Source organism: Lampetra planeri, chromosome 13, assembly GCF_965212315.1.
Source record: "Lampetra planeri chromosome 13, kcLamPlan1.2.h2, whole genome shotgun sequence".
NCBI classification, from domain to species: Eukaryota; Metazoa; Chordata; class Hyperoartia; order Petromyzontiformes; family Petromyzontidae; genus Lampetra; species Lampetra planeri.
Genome location: NC_136119.1, coordinates 14,076,855 through 14,092,714, shown reverse-complemented (window position 1 = coordinate 14,092,714; position 15,860 = coordinate 14,076,855). Strand labels below are relative to the sequence as shown.

The 15,860-nt window shown below is 51.0% G+C and overlaps 1 protein-coding gene across 1 annotated transcript in view; it reads left to right on the top strand.

Annotated features, from left to right (window-relative positions):
- The window catches only part of NCBP1 (nuclear cap binding protein subunit 1), a 37,790-nt gene that overhangs the window by 12,925 nt on the left and 9,005 nt on the right, over positions 1 to 15,860 (top strand). Inside the window, exons 12-21 of the mRNA XM_078600263.1 lie at positions 712 to 776; positions 1,576 to 1,638; positions 2,841 to 2,915; positions 5,454 to 5,557; positions 6,083 to 6,202; positions 6,946 to 7,048; positions 7,559 to 7,652; positions 8,863 to 8,966; positions 12,114 to 12,228; positions 15,160 to 15,288. Of these exons, the coding sequence (XP_078456389.1) occupies positions 712 to 776; positions 1,576 to 1,638; positions 2,841 to 2,915; positions 5,454 to 5,557; positions 6,083 to 6,202; positions 6,946 to 7,048; positions 7,559 to 7,652; positions 8,863 to 8,966; positions 12,114 to 12,228; positions 15,160 to 15,288 (972 nt within the window). The remainder of the gene's footprint in view (positions 1 to 711; positions 777 to 1,575; positions 1,639 to 2,840; positions 2,916 to 5,453; positions 5,558 to 6,082; positions 6,203 to 6,945; positions 7,049 to 7,558; positions 7,653 to 8,862; positions 8,967 to 12,113; positions 12,229 to 15,159; positions 15,289 to 15,860) is intronic.

Here is a 15,860-nt window from a genome sequence, read left to right as displayed (position 1 = left end):
CCTCAGGTCGTGAAGGCAATCTGGCAAATCTGTTAACCCTCGTAAAGCAGACAACAGCAGCTGGTGTGGCAGTCACGCTTGTGTTTAGGGGCATCTGGTTTCTGTCCATTTCATTGCGTTATTTCCCGTAATCTCAAGCGATCTACGGCCCACCCTAAAAGGTGGTACGTGCTGTCTGTTTCACAGTGCACGTGAAAAATCCCCCGACATCATTCGCGAGCGTAGTCCATTTTGTGGCGTGCGGTCGCCGCACGCTTTCAGCTCGGCCCGATTCGTAGTATGATGACCGTCACCACAAGCGGCACATCTCTCGCGGCGATGCCTCGACAAAGAGTGCCGTGGTGCCGCCCTGCGTGGGCGCGGTGCCTTTCTGCGTGGGTGCGTTGGGAAGTTAGAGGGTGGCAGGGGCAGCTGACCGCATGGTCAGTGAAGCTGAAGAGTCCCATGAAGCAGATGTGCTTTGTGGGGAAATTTCCAGCTCCTACAGACATGAAACAAAGTGATTATTTTAAACAAAAATGTAACATTGCTGCGGTCGAGACGGTGCTGGAATGTGCTAAGAGGCCTGACGCGTAACACGTCGGATGCCGCTGTGTCAGGCATGCGGAGGAAGGGTGAGTGAGTCCCGGTGCTGCTCAGACAGAGGCTGATGACACTGCAGATGAATCTTCATGGAGGCTTGTTCCCTTGACTCTGCGTCCACCCGCTCAGCTGGCACAAACAGCAGAGATGCTCTACATGCGGCTGGAGAACATGAACACCACCTGCATCGACAGGTGACCGTCACCGGAACTTAAGCGATGCATCTACGGCCAAGAAGCCCTATTGTCGTGTTGGGTCAGCTGCTCGCATGTTCATTCTCCTCCGCATCCTGCCGTCTCGCCCCTCTGCCTCGACTGCTCCTGCCCTACTTGGTGACATCTCCATGGCCGCTCTCGTGGCATGAATTTCGTCTTTGTCTCTTCTCCACTCGTGCCCAACCCATCTGAACCTCGCCGTCCGCACCAGAATATTATGAACTCCCGCTACGGCTCTCACTTCTTCTTTCGTTTCTTTTCCCTTGGGGATATTTCCAACATCCAACTGATGTTTTCGGAAAACACAACACACCGCTAATGAGCTGTCTCAGTATTGCCCACGAATGGCGTTTGACGTAAATAATTAATATGAATTTGTTGTAGAACAAAGAACATTTCTGCACACACGGGTGTAAGGTGGCTTTCACTTAAACATTGCTTGAGACATGCTTCTGATTTTGGAACCTTGCCCGTACATCCCAACTCTTGATGACGATGGCTCTTCGCTTGCCTCTGCTAGCGTAGAATATGAAATATAAAACCCACAGTTGGTGCCATTGTCTTTTTAAACGTAACAACCTTCATATTTGTGCTCTGGAGGTAATGCCTGGCTTGTTAAAACCACAAAAAAACATGTTCTTTTAAAAATGTGAGTTTTTTTTGTTTGTTGATGAACCATTTAATTTTGAAACGTGGTACCTGTGTTTGACAACGTCGTCATTAACCTGCATAATGTTGCTTCTCTGTTGTGCGACTTGCTGCGACTGGCTCTTAATAGATTCATCAACTGGTTCTCTCACCACCTGAGCAATTTTCAATTCCGTTGGAGCTGGGAAGACTGGTAAGCTGTGTGACTACTGTGCTATGTTTAGCATGTGGGGAATGTTTAGCGACAGTGTGCGTGAGTTTAGCATGGTGTGGTGCTGGCGACCCACTTGAGTGCCGTGCCGGCCTTCATAGGTGTGATACTCCCTAACAGCACTCGCCCCACCAGTCTATTAAGGCTACATGGGGCAAATGTGTCTTTGGTTATTCTGTACTCAATCCACAAGTCACATGGCATTTTCGGCTTTCTACTTGTAAACCACATCTCTTGTGACGGAGGCTGATGGCTGCACTTGATTTTTTTTGTAAACACAGACGCCAAGAGTCCCACAACAAACAGCACGATCATAATTGTAATCCGACACATGAGTCGACGTGTTTCTTGAACACGTCGACTCAGACTTCGGCCTGCCGCGAGCAGGCTGCGGCCTGCCGCGAGGAGGGGGGCCATGGTTTGCTGCCGTGTGCATTCCCAGTCGAGTGACGTGCGTGCGTTGAGGGGACGTGTTGAGTCGTCATTCAGAAGCATAAGAACCAGGAGTGTAAATCCCACCGAGTGAAGCCGACTGAGCTAAGAAGCTCCTTTACAAGGGGGCGACTTGGCCGGCAGGCAACATCGAAGCATTGTGCAATTACAGATTTTAAAAACAAACTTATTTAAAGCGATTATGTTATCAGATTAAATGAGGACAGAAATGTCAGAATGGAGATTCCAAGAGATGAAGCTCGGTGATACCACAACTTTGGGGCAGCTCCAAGTTAATTCAGCACCAACGGTTCATCTACGTCACAACCGACTGTGAATGTAACTACACGTGGTCTACGCTTTTACGACGTTACAACGCGTTCCTGGAAACTCTGTCGTCTTGAATTGGATGGTCCTAAATCGAACCCTGTCTTCCCCATAGAGAGTAGAAACATCACTTTCCGATGTGTTTACCTTTTATATTATCAGCTGTATTTAACGGGATTTAATCGGTGAACATCCACAAAAAACACTCTAATAACAAAAACTCTACGCCATCGGAAACCAGACCGACTCTGTTCAAATGTTTCGGAAGATGCAGATGCATGGTGAATCAAGTTTCTGTGTCATGAGTCGATTCATGGTGGTGTTCAAATAAATGTGGATCGTCATAAACCAGAGACCGCCTGTCCTGGGTGCTGCTGCTCCTGCCGGTCTGCATCTAATCTCGAGGCGACGCTGTTCCTTCACAGGGCCGATTGCCTGACTCTCGACCAGGGAGGACCGAAGCCCAAGTTTGTCCGGGAAGTTCTCGAAAAGTGTCTCAGGTAAGGTGACTTGACGGCGCTTGGGCTGAAGAGAAATCGTCTTAACGGTCTTGTCATTGTGCTTAAAAACACACGTTGGTGTCTAACAGCAAATCGTAGGCCAACCTTACAAAGACAGCTGTGTAATGAGTTGTCTTGCAGGGCTGTTCTTTGCCAGGATGATGCCTCTTGGTTATCAAGCATGCACAGTACTGTAGTCACATGTGCATATCCTCTCCACAACGTGCCGTGTGACGATGTACTGTAGAAAACGTAACCGCTCAGGGTGGGCCGAGAGGGAAGGGTAGGGTGACTCCCGGGCACCCTTTTGAGCGCACGCAGCGTGGAGACCCGTGCGTCGAGGAGGCCACTTCCTGGTGCGTGGCGTGGGATGGGGGGGAGGGTCCCTGCGTCCCCCCGACCTCGTTACTCTGACAACACGGGATTGTTGGCATGCTCGTCCACGCCGTCCACACAGAGCCACGGTGGATCCCAGAGCTCGTACACAGCACCACGCCGTGTCCCTGCCCAGGGCGCGCATCGCACCGGATGATTGTGGTGCACACCCTCGTATTCCTAAAGATACGCTGGGCAAAGGACCGCATTTGCTGTGCAATAGCGCACCCGGTACGGAGCGCCACACCAGGTGCCACGTGAGTCTGGGTGCAACACGAAATGCAACGCAAAGTACAAACTCCCGACGCGTGACGCAATACCTCGTGCGTGGAAGCATTCGATACCACGAACAGCTCGACCTGTAAACACGCCACGCGATACCACACACAGGGCAACTTGCAGCTCAAGGACTGGCGCGTTATACTATACCGCTCACTGCGTCTCTCGCAACACAAGTGCGAGCACGTTACGCGACACGACGCAGAACGCGATACCCTGGTCCCACCGAGGCTCTCGCAGCACGTGGCGCTGCCTCGACCGCGTGCTCGGACACGCGGCCGCCATGCAGCCAGCGAGCCTCCCTCGGCCCCGCTGCCTTTCTGGGGAGCTTCCTCGCTAACCCAGGGACTTTCATACTTCACGTTCTGCCTATGTAATGGGTTCAACTGAGTCGCAGACGTAGACTTTGGAGGCAATACATGTATTCGGTCCGAACACATGGGGTTAACTTCCCCTTAACGGAATAACAATCTAAGGTGGTGGCAACCCGGCTAACTACACTAGTAACTACACTAGTCACCATGTAACTAGTGTAGTTAACCAGGTGGTGACCACCAGGCTACCTACACTAGTAACTACACTAGTTATTATCCAGCGCACACGGTGTCCCTCTAGGACCGGTACTGCACCCACACCATTGTGGTATCCGGCGATGTCGCTACACACATGTTATTTTGTACATCGTGTTGTATATTTTGTGCTAGCTGTACCGTGTTGATGCACGACCTTGCGATTCTGAACTTGACCATGCACGAGAGCTTTTGCATGGTTTTGTTGACGTTTGTTTTGCTGTAGTAACCAGGTTTCTATGGTGTAACCAGGTCCCCATCGAAAATGAGCTTTTATTCCCCCAATGGGTTTTACTTGCGCGAGAATACAAACCTAAAGCCTGAATGACCGATCGTTGCGTCCACATTCAGTATCCAGCTGTGATTGCCGTCTTGTCCATGTTGCGGCCGCACTCCGCAACCCCCATTCGTGGAGTTTTACCACGAGGAGAGACGCCGAGGTGCCCGGTGCGCTCGGTGACAACGGTTCCCCTGTAAACGGTTTCCATGTAAACGGTTGCCTGTAAACGGTTGCCTGTAAACGGTTTCCATGTAAACGGTTTCCATGTAAACGGTTTCCATGTAAACGGTTGCCTGTAAACGGTTTCCATGTAAACGGTTGCCTGTAAACGGTTGCCTGTAAACGGTTTCCATGTAAACGGTTTCCATGTAAACGGTTGCCTGTAAACGGTTGCCTGTAAACGGTTGCCTGTAAACGGTTTCCATGTAAACGGTTGCCTGTAAACGGTTTCCATGTAAACGGTTTCCATGTAAACGGTTGCCTGTAAACGGTTGCCTGTAAACGGTTTCCATGTAAACGGTTGCCTGTAAACGGTTGCCTGTAAACGGTTTCCATGTAAACGGTTTCCATGTAAACGGTTGCCTGTAAACGGTTTCCATGTAAACGGTTTCCATGTAAACGGTTGCCTGTAAACGGTTGCCTGTAAACGGTTGCCTGTAAACGGTTGCCTGTAAACGGTTTCCATGTAAACGGTTTCCATGTAAACGGTTGCCTGTAAACGGTTGCCTGTAAACGGTTGCCTGTAAACGGTTGCCTGTAAACGGTTTCCATGTAAACGGTTGCCTGTAAACGGTTGCCTGTAAACGGTTGCCTGTAAACGGTTTCCATGTAAACGGTTTCCATGTAAACGGTTGCCTGTAAACGGTTGCCTGTAAACGGTTGCCTGTAAACGGTTTCCATGTAAACGGTTGCCTGTAAACGGTTGCCTGTAAATGCCGCGACCGTACGCTGTTTGAGTGCGTGGCACCCCCCCCCCCCCACTCCGTGAGTTGGGCACAGCGGTGTTGAGGCTGCTCGTCCTGTCTCCTGTGCCAGGCTTTCCTACTTCCAGCGCATTGTGGACAATACTCCCGAGAGCTTTGCCGCTCTGCTGCCTGCCAACCCCGGGTGCATCTACAAGTATGCGGATGAGTCCAATAGTAAGTTCCTTGACTTTTATACTTAGTTCCACTTGCCCTGTAGAAGGCCATTGTAGGGATACGTGTATGTTTAGGTAGGCCTCTAGACGCGCATTCAGAAGGTTGAGAATTCAATTCTCAACTGGGGGGATAAGTTCAGTTTATCACTCCTCTGGGCTTGCTAAAATAACCACCACTTTGTGACAAGAGAATGTGGAATTCCCACCCCTGGTTCAGGGCCACCAAAGATTTGAACGTCACCCTATTGCTTTTGTGAGGAAGGAGACTTATGAATGGTCGATGTCTGATATCCACCTGCTGTGACATTTATACATTGTAAGCACCGCTTTACATCCTGCTTGAGAAACGAAAGGGTTGGTTATGTTAGTCCCCGTCTCTCTTGTGACCTCTCCGCTGCACTGGAGCTGTGGGGGTCACCAGGTGTCGAGGGTTTGGGGGGGCCTAGGCCGAGTGTTGGGATCACGGCGGGTTGCGTGACGAGCTGCCGCCGCCGCTGGTGATGGTGGCTGTTCGCACGTGACGTAGGCTCCCTGCCCGAGTTCCAGATGGCTGGCGTCCTGGTGGAGGCCTTCAAGAGCAAGAAGTCCCACGATGAGATCCTGAACATCCTCAAGGATGTGCCCAACCCCAACCAGGAGGAGGATGGTGAGCTGCTGCTGCTGCTGCTCTGTTCACCGTCCGCTCACCCTTTCACTGCACACCACGCCAGTGCTGCTGAGCGCTTCTCTCCAACTCGCAGGGCAAGACGGTCGTGCGTCTTGCCGTGGATCCGGTCCACATTATTGTGGCTGGGCAGAGCTGCGATGCGAGTGCTCAACTAAGAATTGGAAAACTAAAGTCCTGGTGGGAGGTCCTCCCCCAATTTGGGATCCTGGTTCTGTTGATAAATCCATTCATGTTTGTCTCTTATCGTCTCATTCATATTCTGTATCTTGTTTTCTGTTATGTCAGTTTAGCTAACCAAAAGGTACACTCGCATATTGGATTTGCCAATTAATAATTGAAACTTACTTGCACTACTCTATACATCAACGTAAACTTTTATTTTAATCAATCTTTATCAGCCTTGTCGATTAAGTTAATAGAGTGTCACGTTATATGCGGTCTGCAGAGAGACTGGCTCCTGCCATGGCAATGTGGAATTTCTACCGCTGCCAACAGAGATGAGTGACGACCCCAGTGCTCGTGTGAGCTGGGGGCGACGTTGACATTCTCTGAGCAAATCAATCTACGCACAGAACCCGGTGCGTGCCACGCTGCTGAAGCAATAAGCGGGTATTTGCACGGTGAGTGTCGCGTCATGCGAGGCTCGGGGAAACCCAGGCGCGTTGGTGTCGCTTGCGTTTGGTGTGTCCGCGCTTGACGGCCGTGGCTGTCGTCGCTCGCAGACGAAGAGGGCTCCTTCAACCCCCTCAAGACGGAGCTGTTCGTGCAGAGCCTCTTGTCCCTGGCGTCCAAGTCGTTCAGTCATTCCTTCAGCGCACTTGCCAAGTAAGTGGCCCGTGTCATTTCATTCGACATTTTTGGCCGGCACTCGGTTGTCCCCAACGGTCTTCGGTCTCATTTGACCGAACGTGAATCATTTATGGTGAGCACATCGGCCCAGCTCTGGCGATACCACCTGTGCTCTACGTGGCAGCAGTAACACGCTGTGGTTTCGCTCCCGCGTTGACAGTGTTGCCCGCGTTGACCGCGTTTGCCCAGGTGACTCTCACAAGTGAAACTTGTCCTGGTCTCTTGAGTTCTCACCTGGTTAAACAAATGAATTCGACGTGAGACTTGGCCAAACGAGGACAGTTATTTTTGAGTTCTGCATTGGAGCAGTTGGGCTGTTGTACCCCATTGCTCGCCCTTGCTCTGCACAGCCAACGCCTGCAAATCATAGATGAGATTATTTAGAATTCTTGCTCCCGTATTCCGATGGTTTTCGAGAGCCGTTTTGTCGTGCGCATGAATTACAGATAAGTCACTTTAGTGTTCTCTCTTTTGATCTTCCCCTAGGTTTCACGAAATTTTCAAGCTTCTCGCCGACACGGATGAAGGGAAAGTCCACATTCTGAAGTCCATGTATGATGTGTGGAGGAACCATCCACAGGTAATGCAGGTGGAGGGCCGTGTCACCTCCTCCCCAGCTGGGGTGGGCGGTTTGTGTGGGTGCAGCGATCTGTCACGTCCAGGGAGAGGCACGCACGTGACCTTGTCTCATAGACACGAGCGGTTCATTCGCCTTTGTCCTGTCCAGACTCTTTGGAGTGAACAGCTGAGCAGTACATCTGCAGATCCTGTGGTCTGCATTGTTATATTCTCCGGGGTATGATGCACTTGCTGTTGTCAGCCATATCGCAGACCGCTGGGTATAATACAATATGTTTGAAGCCTGCGTGCTCCTCTGTCGGCCGGATGCACACACCTGCCTCCTTTGCTGCCCACGTTTGTGTCCATGACTGCACATGGGCACGCAGTCACCTGCTGCTTGTCCCGTGCATTGCACGAGCACCTGCACAGCGAGTCTCCACCGTGGCCGTGATGTTGTTTCTCTGACCTGCAGGTCCTCGCCAGTACAGTAAGGTCTCGGTACGCGGTGGGGGCTCAGTTCCGTGTACCCCCGCGTAAGTTGGGGTTCGCCTATACGAGTGTAGATAAAATGTAAGAGTCTAATAAAATGTATGTTCATGTACATCTATTATAAAAGCCCGGCGTTCCGTTTGTCCGTCAACTCAATTATCAGAGCCTTTCAGAAGGCCTGAATCAAAAAGTTATAGAAAGTGGACCCCCCCCCCCCAGATGTGGGGTTAAAAAGTTGATCCAACAACTTTACAACAATTGTTGACCTCCCCACCCCCCCCCCCCAAAAAATAAATAACTCCCCCTATTGCAATAGTCAGGAGTATCTGCACACATGGGGGGGGGGAAGAAGAGGGCATCAGTGGGGCGACGGGCGAGGCGCTCAGCTGGATCAAAGTGGCCGTAGGCCGCCGAAATTCTCGTGCTTAATAAAGTACAGTACAGTAAATGATTCACGAATCATCTGTGTATGATAAATATGAAAGGTGCGAGCTGGGTGGACTCGTTTCTTGCGCGGGCGTGTAGTGAAAATATGAGTCACAAGTGTAAGTATAAATCGGGGTCCGTCGCATATGAACGGGTCCGCGTATTCTGAGGCCGCCCACTCTGAGACCTTACTTTATATCTGCATCTTGTAAGATAACCCTCGGCAAGCCCTCGTGTTCCCTCCAGTGAAACGCTTTGGTCAGCGAGCTCGTGGCGCTTTGCCCAAACGCTGAGGCCTGTGCTGTGGTTGGCAGATGATGTCGGTGCTGGTGGACAAGATGATTCGCATGCGCATCGTCGATTGTGCCGCCGTCGCCAACTGGGTGTTCTCGGCCGACATGGCGCAGGAGTTCACCAGGTGCGATGCCTCTGCTGCTGCCCACACACCCACTGCTGCCCACACACCCACTGCTGCACACACACCCACTGCTGCACACACACACACTGCTGCGCTCACACATGCGTGTTTTAAGGAACTGATAGCACGCGTTGCCCGCAGGGTCGTAGGTCGTAGGTCGAGCCCGCTCGGGTTCAACGTGCCCCCCCTTCCCCCCCGTCAATAGCTGCCCCATTACACTCCAATCCTCGAGCAACTCTTAAATTCTTGCAGGTTGCTTGGCATCACCACAGAAACCCTTGTGAAAGACTCGTTCTTCTGCTCCCTTGCGGGGCCCCATCCAGCGTCGCATCGCTGCCTCCCCACAGAGGCCCGGCTCACCGAGTCCGGCGCCCGGTGGGCGGCATGGAGGGGCGCCGCTGCCGTGGAGCCAAGTCCTCTCCTCTCCCTCCGCGGAGGCGGAGCGAGACACTTCACAAAGAGGGCGATGGGCCCAACATTTTATAAAGCTCTCTTAAATCGGGCCGACAATGATCAAGCAAACCGACATTAGTTTGTTTGCATCTATGTTGAACTTCTTTCGCACTCTACATAGCCAATTGTGCTAATTTTAAATCGGGCCTAGAGTTTTTTCTGGTGAATATCAATAAAATACCAATTTTCAGGGTCTCGGTGGGGCGGCGGGGGGGGGGCAATCGTCCCCATCACACCCTGCTTGGACCCGCCAACTGTCCCTCCGCGTGTCTCCTCCCAGCCATCCCGTCGTGCTCTCTTACACATTAGATGCAGGGTCGCCACGATACGTCGAAGCTGTGGCTCATCGCACGAAATGAGAACCACGATGATTGTGCCGTCCGTTTAGCGGCAAAGCGTGATTCTCGTTATTCATTTTAGGAGTCTGAAATATTTTTCTTAAAAAATATTTCTAAAAGAATAAACTCGGTTGTTAAAGTTTAAATTATATTGCTATTAAACATTAATTTGTTTTTTTAGCGTATTAGGCAAAATTGTGGGTTTATCACCTATTAATTTTTAACGAGGTAATATAATTCATAAGGATATTAGAATATTTTGTGAGTGTCTGGCAGCATGTTCATTATGAGCATTGCAGGCCACACGCCTGCAGACATGATGCACATCCAGGTAGCCGAATGTTGAGGGAACTACGAGATTTGAAGAACCTTTAAGGGGACTGCTCTTTGTTTGCACTGGAAGCACAGCAATGCACAACAAGCAATCCAATTAAAATATGAAATACGATTACACAGTTGTGGGAAACTGTTATCGCAGTAATCGACATATCATGACATTTGATATTGTGAGTTGAAAAATTATATAGCGGCACAAAGAATTTGATGCCTCTCAGCCATCGGGTTAGTAAAAGGGACTAATTAGAGGATACTTTAATTATCGTGGAGTAGGAATTGTGTTTTATAAAATGTATTAGTTTGGAAATCGTTGATTTATTTATCCACAATGCAGCAACTGCACTGGTAGCACGAGATCGCAAATTAACCTACGGAACAGTGTCAGAGCAGAGGTCATAGGGCACGATGGCGTCCTCCTCGTTACGGCTCGCTTCCTCTCGCTCCGCTGTAACCCCGCGCTCTGTGAAGGCTGACTCATCCTAGCAATTAATACGCGCTCACATTTTACTACAGTTGCAAGGCATCGTGGGTAGTATTCAAACACTCGAATTCCCTCCGTTGGTGTGGTTGTGTACATCAGCCTGAATCTCAATAGCAGCCCTAAGGGCACGTGGCCGGGCTCTTTTACATTTTGCGGTGATAAAGCGACGTGGAAAATACGGGGATTTCACCCTCATTAGGGATAATTAGTACAGTGTAGCCATCCTGCCTTCCATTACACTGTATAGCCCTTCCCCTACAACTGTGGGACATCCATAGAAGGGGAAAGTGAGCAAGAGGTTTGATAAACAAGCTCGAATTGACTCCAGTTTGTGATAAATTCCCTTCAGCTGCAAAATATGTCTGTGACCCAAAACAACATGTGAAATATTACACTCAGGATGTCGGCTCAAAATGAAGTGGTGGTGTTGTATTTAGTTGTGCTCTTGTGCGTGACCTACCCTGTGGTTTGGGTTGTGGAGAGAACAGTTGTACTACAACATTGGATATTTCTTTGTATAATTGTCCAATGTCACGTCATGTTGCGATGCACTGTGACTTTCTATATCGTAATAACTAATTCCTAAAACAACGCATCTATAAAGGTTATGCAGAAGTAAATAGTCAGTAGATGCTTTTTCTTTTATAAACCTGGTAAATATCCTTTTAGAGTCATGTTATTTTTTTTTAAGGTCTACAAATCATATCGGAGACATTTTCAGAAGTGTTGGTATTTTAGGTTTATCCTGGTACTTGACCCACATATAAACCAGAATAATGACGTGTTATATTTATCCAGAAATGCTTTACTAAATTCAAGACACAGTAGTTTTTTTTAAACGACATATTGAAGAGTACCAGACTGCCTATGATAACTCTCATAAGCAAAGGTACAACAGTGAAGGTCCCCACGTGGATGGTGACTAACCCCACGTGTGCTGTACGGCCGTGCCCTGCGTGCCTCACTCCTACGGCAGCTCGGGGCACAGACCACAAGCTGCTGGTCGAAGCAGCCCTGGTTTGGAGGGAGTGGTGGGGATGCCATCTGGAGTGTCTGTAAATATCTCATTTATTCATGAAGAACCTCATCCAGTCTCAAGATTGTGTAGGAGGGCCTTCACTGAAATGTGTCGGATTTGTGTTTTGTGTTGGCAGGAAACCGAGAGTGTGGTGGTGACGGCGTTGCGTAGAGCAGCCGTGGTGGCAGTTGTGTCCCTCCGAAAGATATCTTCGATTGCTTAGAGAACCTGTCGCTAGGCACCTCCGGTTTGCACGGTTGGCTATGTACGGTGCACAAGAACCATGGTCTTCGCTCACCTGCCATTTTGTTTCATCAAAGCCATCGCACACATCGGGGCACGAGAGTCCGAGGTCTGCGCAGAACGGTTACGAACCCTCTCGGTCTGCCGCCATCCTCTGGCCTCCTCGCAGCCCAGCGGATTTGAGCGTTTTACACATCTGCACGAGTTACCAAACCCTCGCCTGCGAGGCGCAAACTCCATGGCCCCGCTTGTCTCCGTGGTTTCCGCTTTCCCGTCAGGCTCTACGTCTGGGAGATCATCCATTCGACGGTGCGGAAGATGAACAAGCACGTGCAGAAGGTGCAGCGCGAGCTGGAGGAGGCCCGCGATAAACTCGACCGCCACCTTAACCGGGTAGGTGCCTGAGAGGCACGCACACAGCCCAGCACTGACCGCTGGTATCGTTTACGTAGCTCGTGCGCCGGTGACGGTACAGCTCGTCTTCGTTGGATCTCATCTCGGACCTGGTCTTTTCATCGTAAAAATAATGCTGCGGTTTATAACGTAAGCAATGTATCGGGGAAGTAAATGACCGAGGCACGGAGCCAAGCACGCGGTCACCAGAAAGCCAGGTGAGAGAGGAGCCGGGGCCTTTGAGTGCCTCTTAAAAGTCCGTGTGGGTAGAATTCGCGATGACGTTCCAGACGGCAGAAGTGTCGGCCCTGGTCCGTGTTCGAGAGGAGACTGAGAGGAGACAGTGGCGCTGCCCAGGGTCGCGCTGCCCAGAGTACCACTGTAAGCTGTGGTGTCATCGTGGAAGCGTCGTCTTGTTGTTGGTTTTGTTGCTGCTCATTGGTAGCTCTCCACTGATATTGTTAATACAATGGCCAATCAGCAAAGTGTCAGCTGATGCCCAGAGAAGGGAATTCATTCCTTTGTTCGCTGAACATTGAATTGCATTCAGGTGGACTTGACATTGCAGTGTGTGGTTTGTGTGGGCCATGCGTGTGAAACAAACCAGATGGGGACACGGCCACACAAACGCCTCGCATTGATGTACAACCCGGGCTTGCGTCTCATGTCGGGGAAAAGTCCCATCGGCGTAAAGCAACAGATTTGCTCCACAAGTGGAGAGCAACCACAATGTAAACTCGATTATCATCAGGCATGCTCTTTCCACTGCTGGATCAAGACCTCCCGAAGCGTCTCCATTTCTCTCGGTCCCAAGATGCACGATCCGCTAGCTTGGGCACACTGGCTAATCTCGTCAGCACTCCATCTCCGCGACGGTGGACGTCCTCCCGGGCGCCTTCTCTGCTCTGTCACATCGTTGTTTGTCTCCGTTAGCGGTCAGCTCCCCTTCCAGTAACTTGGACTTCCCGAGCCCTCCTCGCGAGCCTTCAACACGGCTCTCTCTGATTCGCGTGTTCCTCTCTCTGTGTCTCCATGTCATTTCAAGCGTGCACCTTTCAACGTTTTCTACATTTTTATGCCAAAGCAATTCGAACGTTGGAATGCTGCTTGTCGTGATCCACAGTAGTTGTCCACACGCGCTCCGTGCGCCTCTCCGTGTCATCGTTGTGATCCCAGCCTTGCGTGCGCGCGGGCGCTTCCACGTGTTTTCCCGTCATGTTCCTGCCAACACGACGCTTCAAACTTATCGCACACGCGCAGCATGACCAAGGCACCTGTACCTCTGGTGTCATCGTACACGTAGGGGAGGTGTCGCAGGAGGGCATCGTCACAGTCGCTGGGTAAGAGCGAGACGCCTTGTTGCTACGTAATGCGACTTTGTCGAACCGGAGAGAGAATTGAGAGAAATAAGTTCACGTCTAGTTGGTCTCGGTGAGGTCAGAAGAAAATGGGAACACGCCGCTCTTCTGAATAGTGGCATCTACTCTTTCACACAGCTAGGGTTGACAGTAATCACGGCGGAGTGGGATTTTAATTTTCCATCGGAATCAAATATTGGGTTTTAGGTTTCAAGAGGTCATAATATAGAATTTCTCAGATAATATGAACGCTCTCAAAACAACTCCAAGTTGTGGGTGATTCGTGCGCGTGCTGCACAGACGAGAGGGCCCTTAGCGAGGTTGGCATCGGAGGGAGGATCGAGAGTGGTGGCGCGTGCCTTGAGTTCACAGCCGGCAGGGTGGATGAACTCGCGAATACATCGGTCAAAGAGTCAGAGTCCAGGAAATTAACGTGACAGATTCCAAGATGCAGCAGTTAGAATCAACATGTCAAACTCTGTGGTGGCATTAGATTCGCATTTGCAGCCGTGAGATGTGATCTCCCTCGCCTGGTACGCAGGAGGGAGTGGGTTTGACCCCGAACCCTGACGACACCTGTTATTTATTTGGAGTCCGCGTATTCTCTCACCCCATGGTGGCCACGTCGATTTTTCTCCGGGTCCTTTTGTGTTGTCCTCCACATGAAGAAACAAACATGCGTTTAGATTGGTTGGCTGCTGCTATATTCCCACGTGTGATGATAGAGCTACTCGGTGAGCTTGTGATGGGTGGGCAGGTCGCCTGACAATTCGCTGGCAGCTCGGTGGGCTCTAGCTGTCTTGAAACACACATCCTCAGCTGGACTGGAAAGTCTCTCTTCAGTGTACAGCTTGAGCTCTCATCATTCCTTTGCCCGGTCTTGTCAAATATGTTAAACAGCGCAAGCATCATCACCGGCATTAAGCCGGTCTGATTTGGCTCTCTCACGGTCGTTGCGTCTGGAATCTCGGTGAGCCGCTGCTCTCTGCCGCTTTCTGTGCCATGAATACTTTTAGAACAAAAAATGTTTCATCTTTAAAATATCACATCTCTAAAATAAAGCATTTAACATCTGAATAGATAGTTGCACTTGAAAAGAGAGGGGTTACTGAGGGAGAATCACCCAGTGCGGTCACGGCTTTCGTCCACAAGTTTCAATCACCTTGGTTGTGCTTGTGTCGCGGCTTCAATACAAACATTAAAAGTGAGGGGGGGGGGGTGACTGAAGGCATTTGCTCGCAAAGCTTTGGGCAGTTGTTGGCACCGGCTCCTCGCCGAGAGGCTGGCTCCCCGCTCCTCGTCTGCGGCTCCTCCTCCTCCTGGCGCCTCGGAGTCGTCTTCTCTTGGAGAGCGAGGAGCGGACGCTGAGGGGCGCGCTACCCATACAAATTACCATTACATTTCTACTCTGTGCGCGCACGATCCTCATCCAAACAGTCACGTCTCCTCCTGCGGGAGACACTGAAATCACGCAGCTGGGACCGCGTTGTTGGCGGCGGAAGGTGGTACGGGTTGTGGTTTGTCCAGCGGCGAGCCGTGCAGGATGATGGCTGCGCTTCGGACCTCGTTTCAGATCGACAGCGACGATGAGGACGACCGGCCGGAAGACGCCTCCTCGCTGGAGGAGGCTGTGGAGCGGCTGCAGGAGAAGCTGGAGATGGCTCAAAGCGAGCAGAAGAATCTCTTCCTCGTCATATTCCAGGTGGGTCCTCGGCAGCGCAACGCACCGCGGCCCCGCCCCCCCGCCCCCCCGCACTTGTCCGCTGTGCGCAGCGGCGTGGGATTTGGACGACTCAGCTCTGGTGAGAGAACTCGATGCCTTGGATGCTTTTGGCTCCGGTTACCCCCTTTCGCGGTAACCTTCTTAGACTTAACTGTACTCCCTTTCGTGTCAACATCTTTGGCCCGGTGTGGGCAGTGTGCGGCCGCGTAGTGCGCTCCGAGTGACTTGGTCGGGGGAGGAAGGATGCCGTGAAGCCGAAGTGTGGGGGGCAAAGCGCATTCCGAGCTGCGGACGCTTCGGGCGGCGTGATGCAGAGCGGCACTTGGAATTGCCCCGAGCCTGCCTCGGGTAAACTCCCGTGTCACGCCTTTTGGCGTCCTCTGGTCTAACACCGTTTTGAGACGAGGATCAAAAGAAAACTGTCTCTGGTGTGGACCAATCAGTTTCAAGGACAATGTTTACGTTATCAGAGTGTGTTTTTTTTGCATTCTGACCACAGGTACTGTGGTTAATGTAGACATGATTCCTTGTGAAAGGTTTCAGTTTGGTGT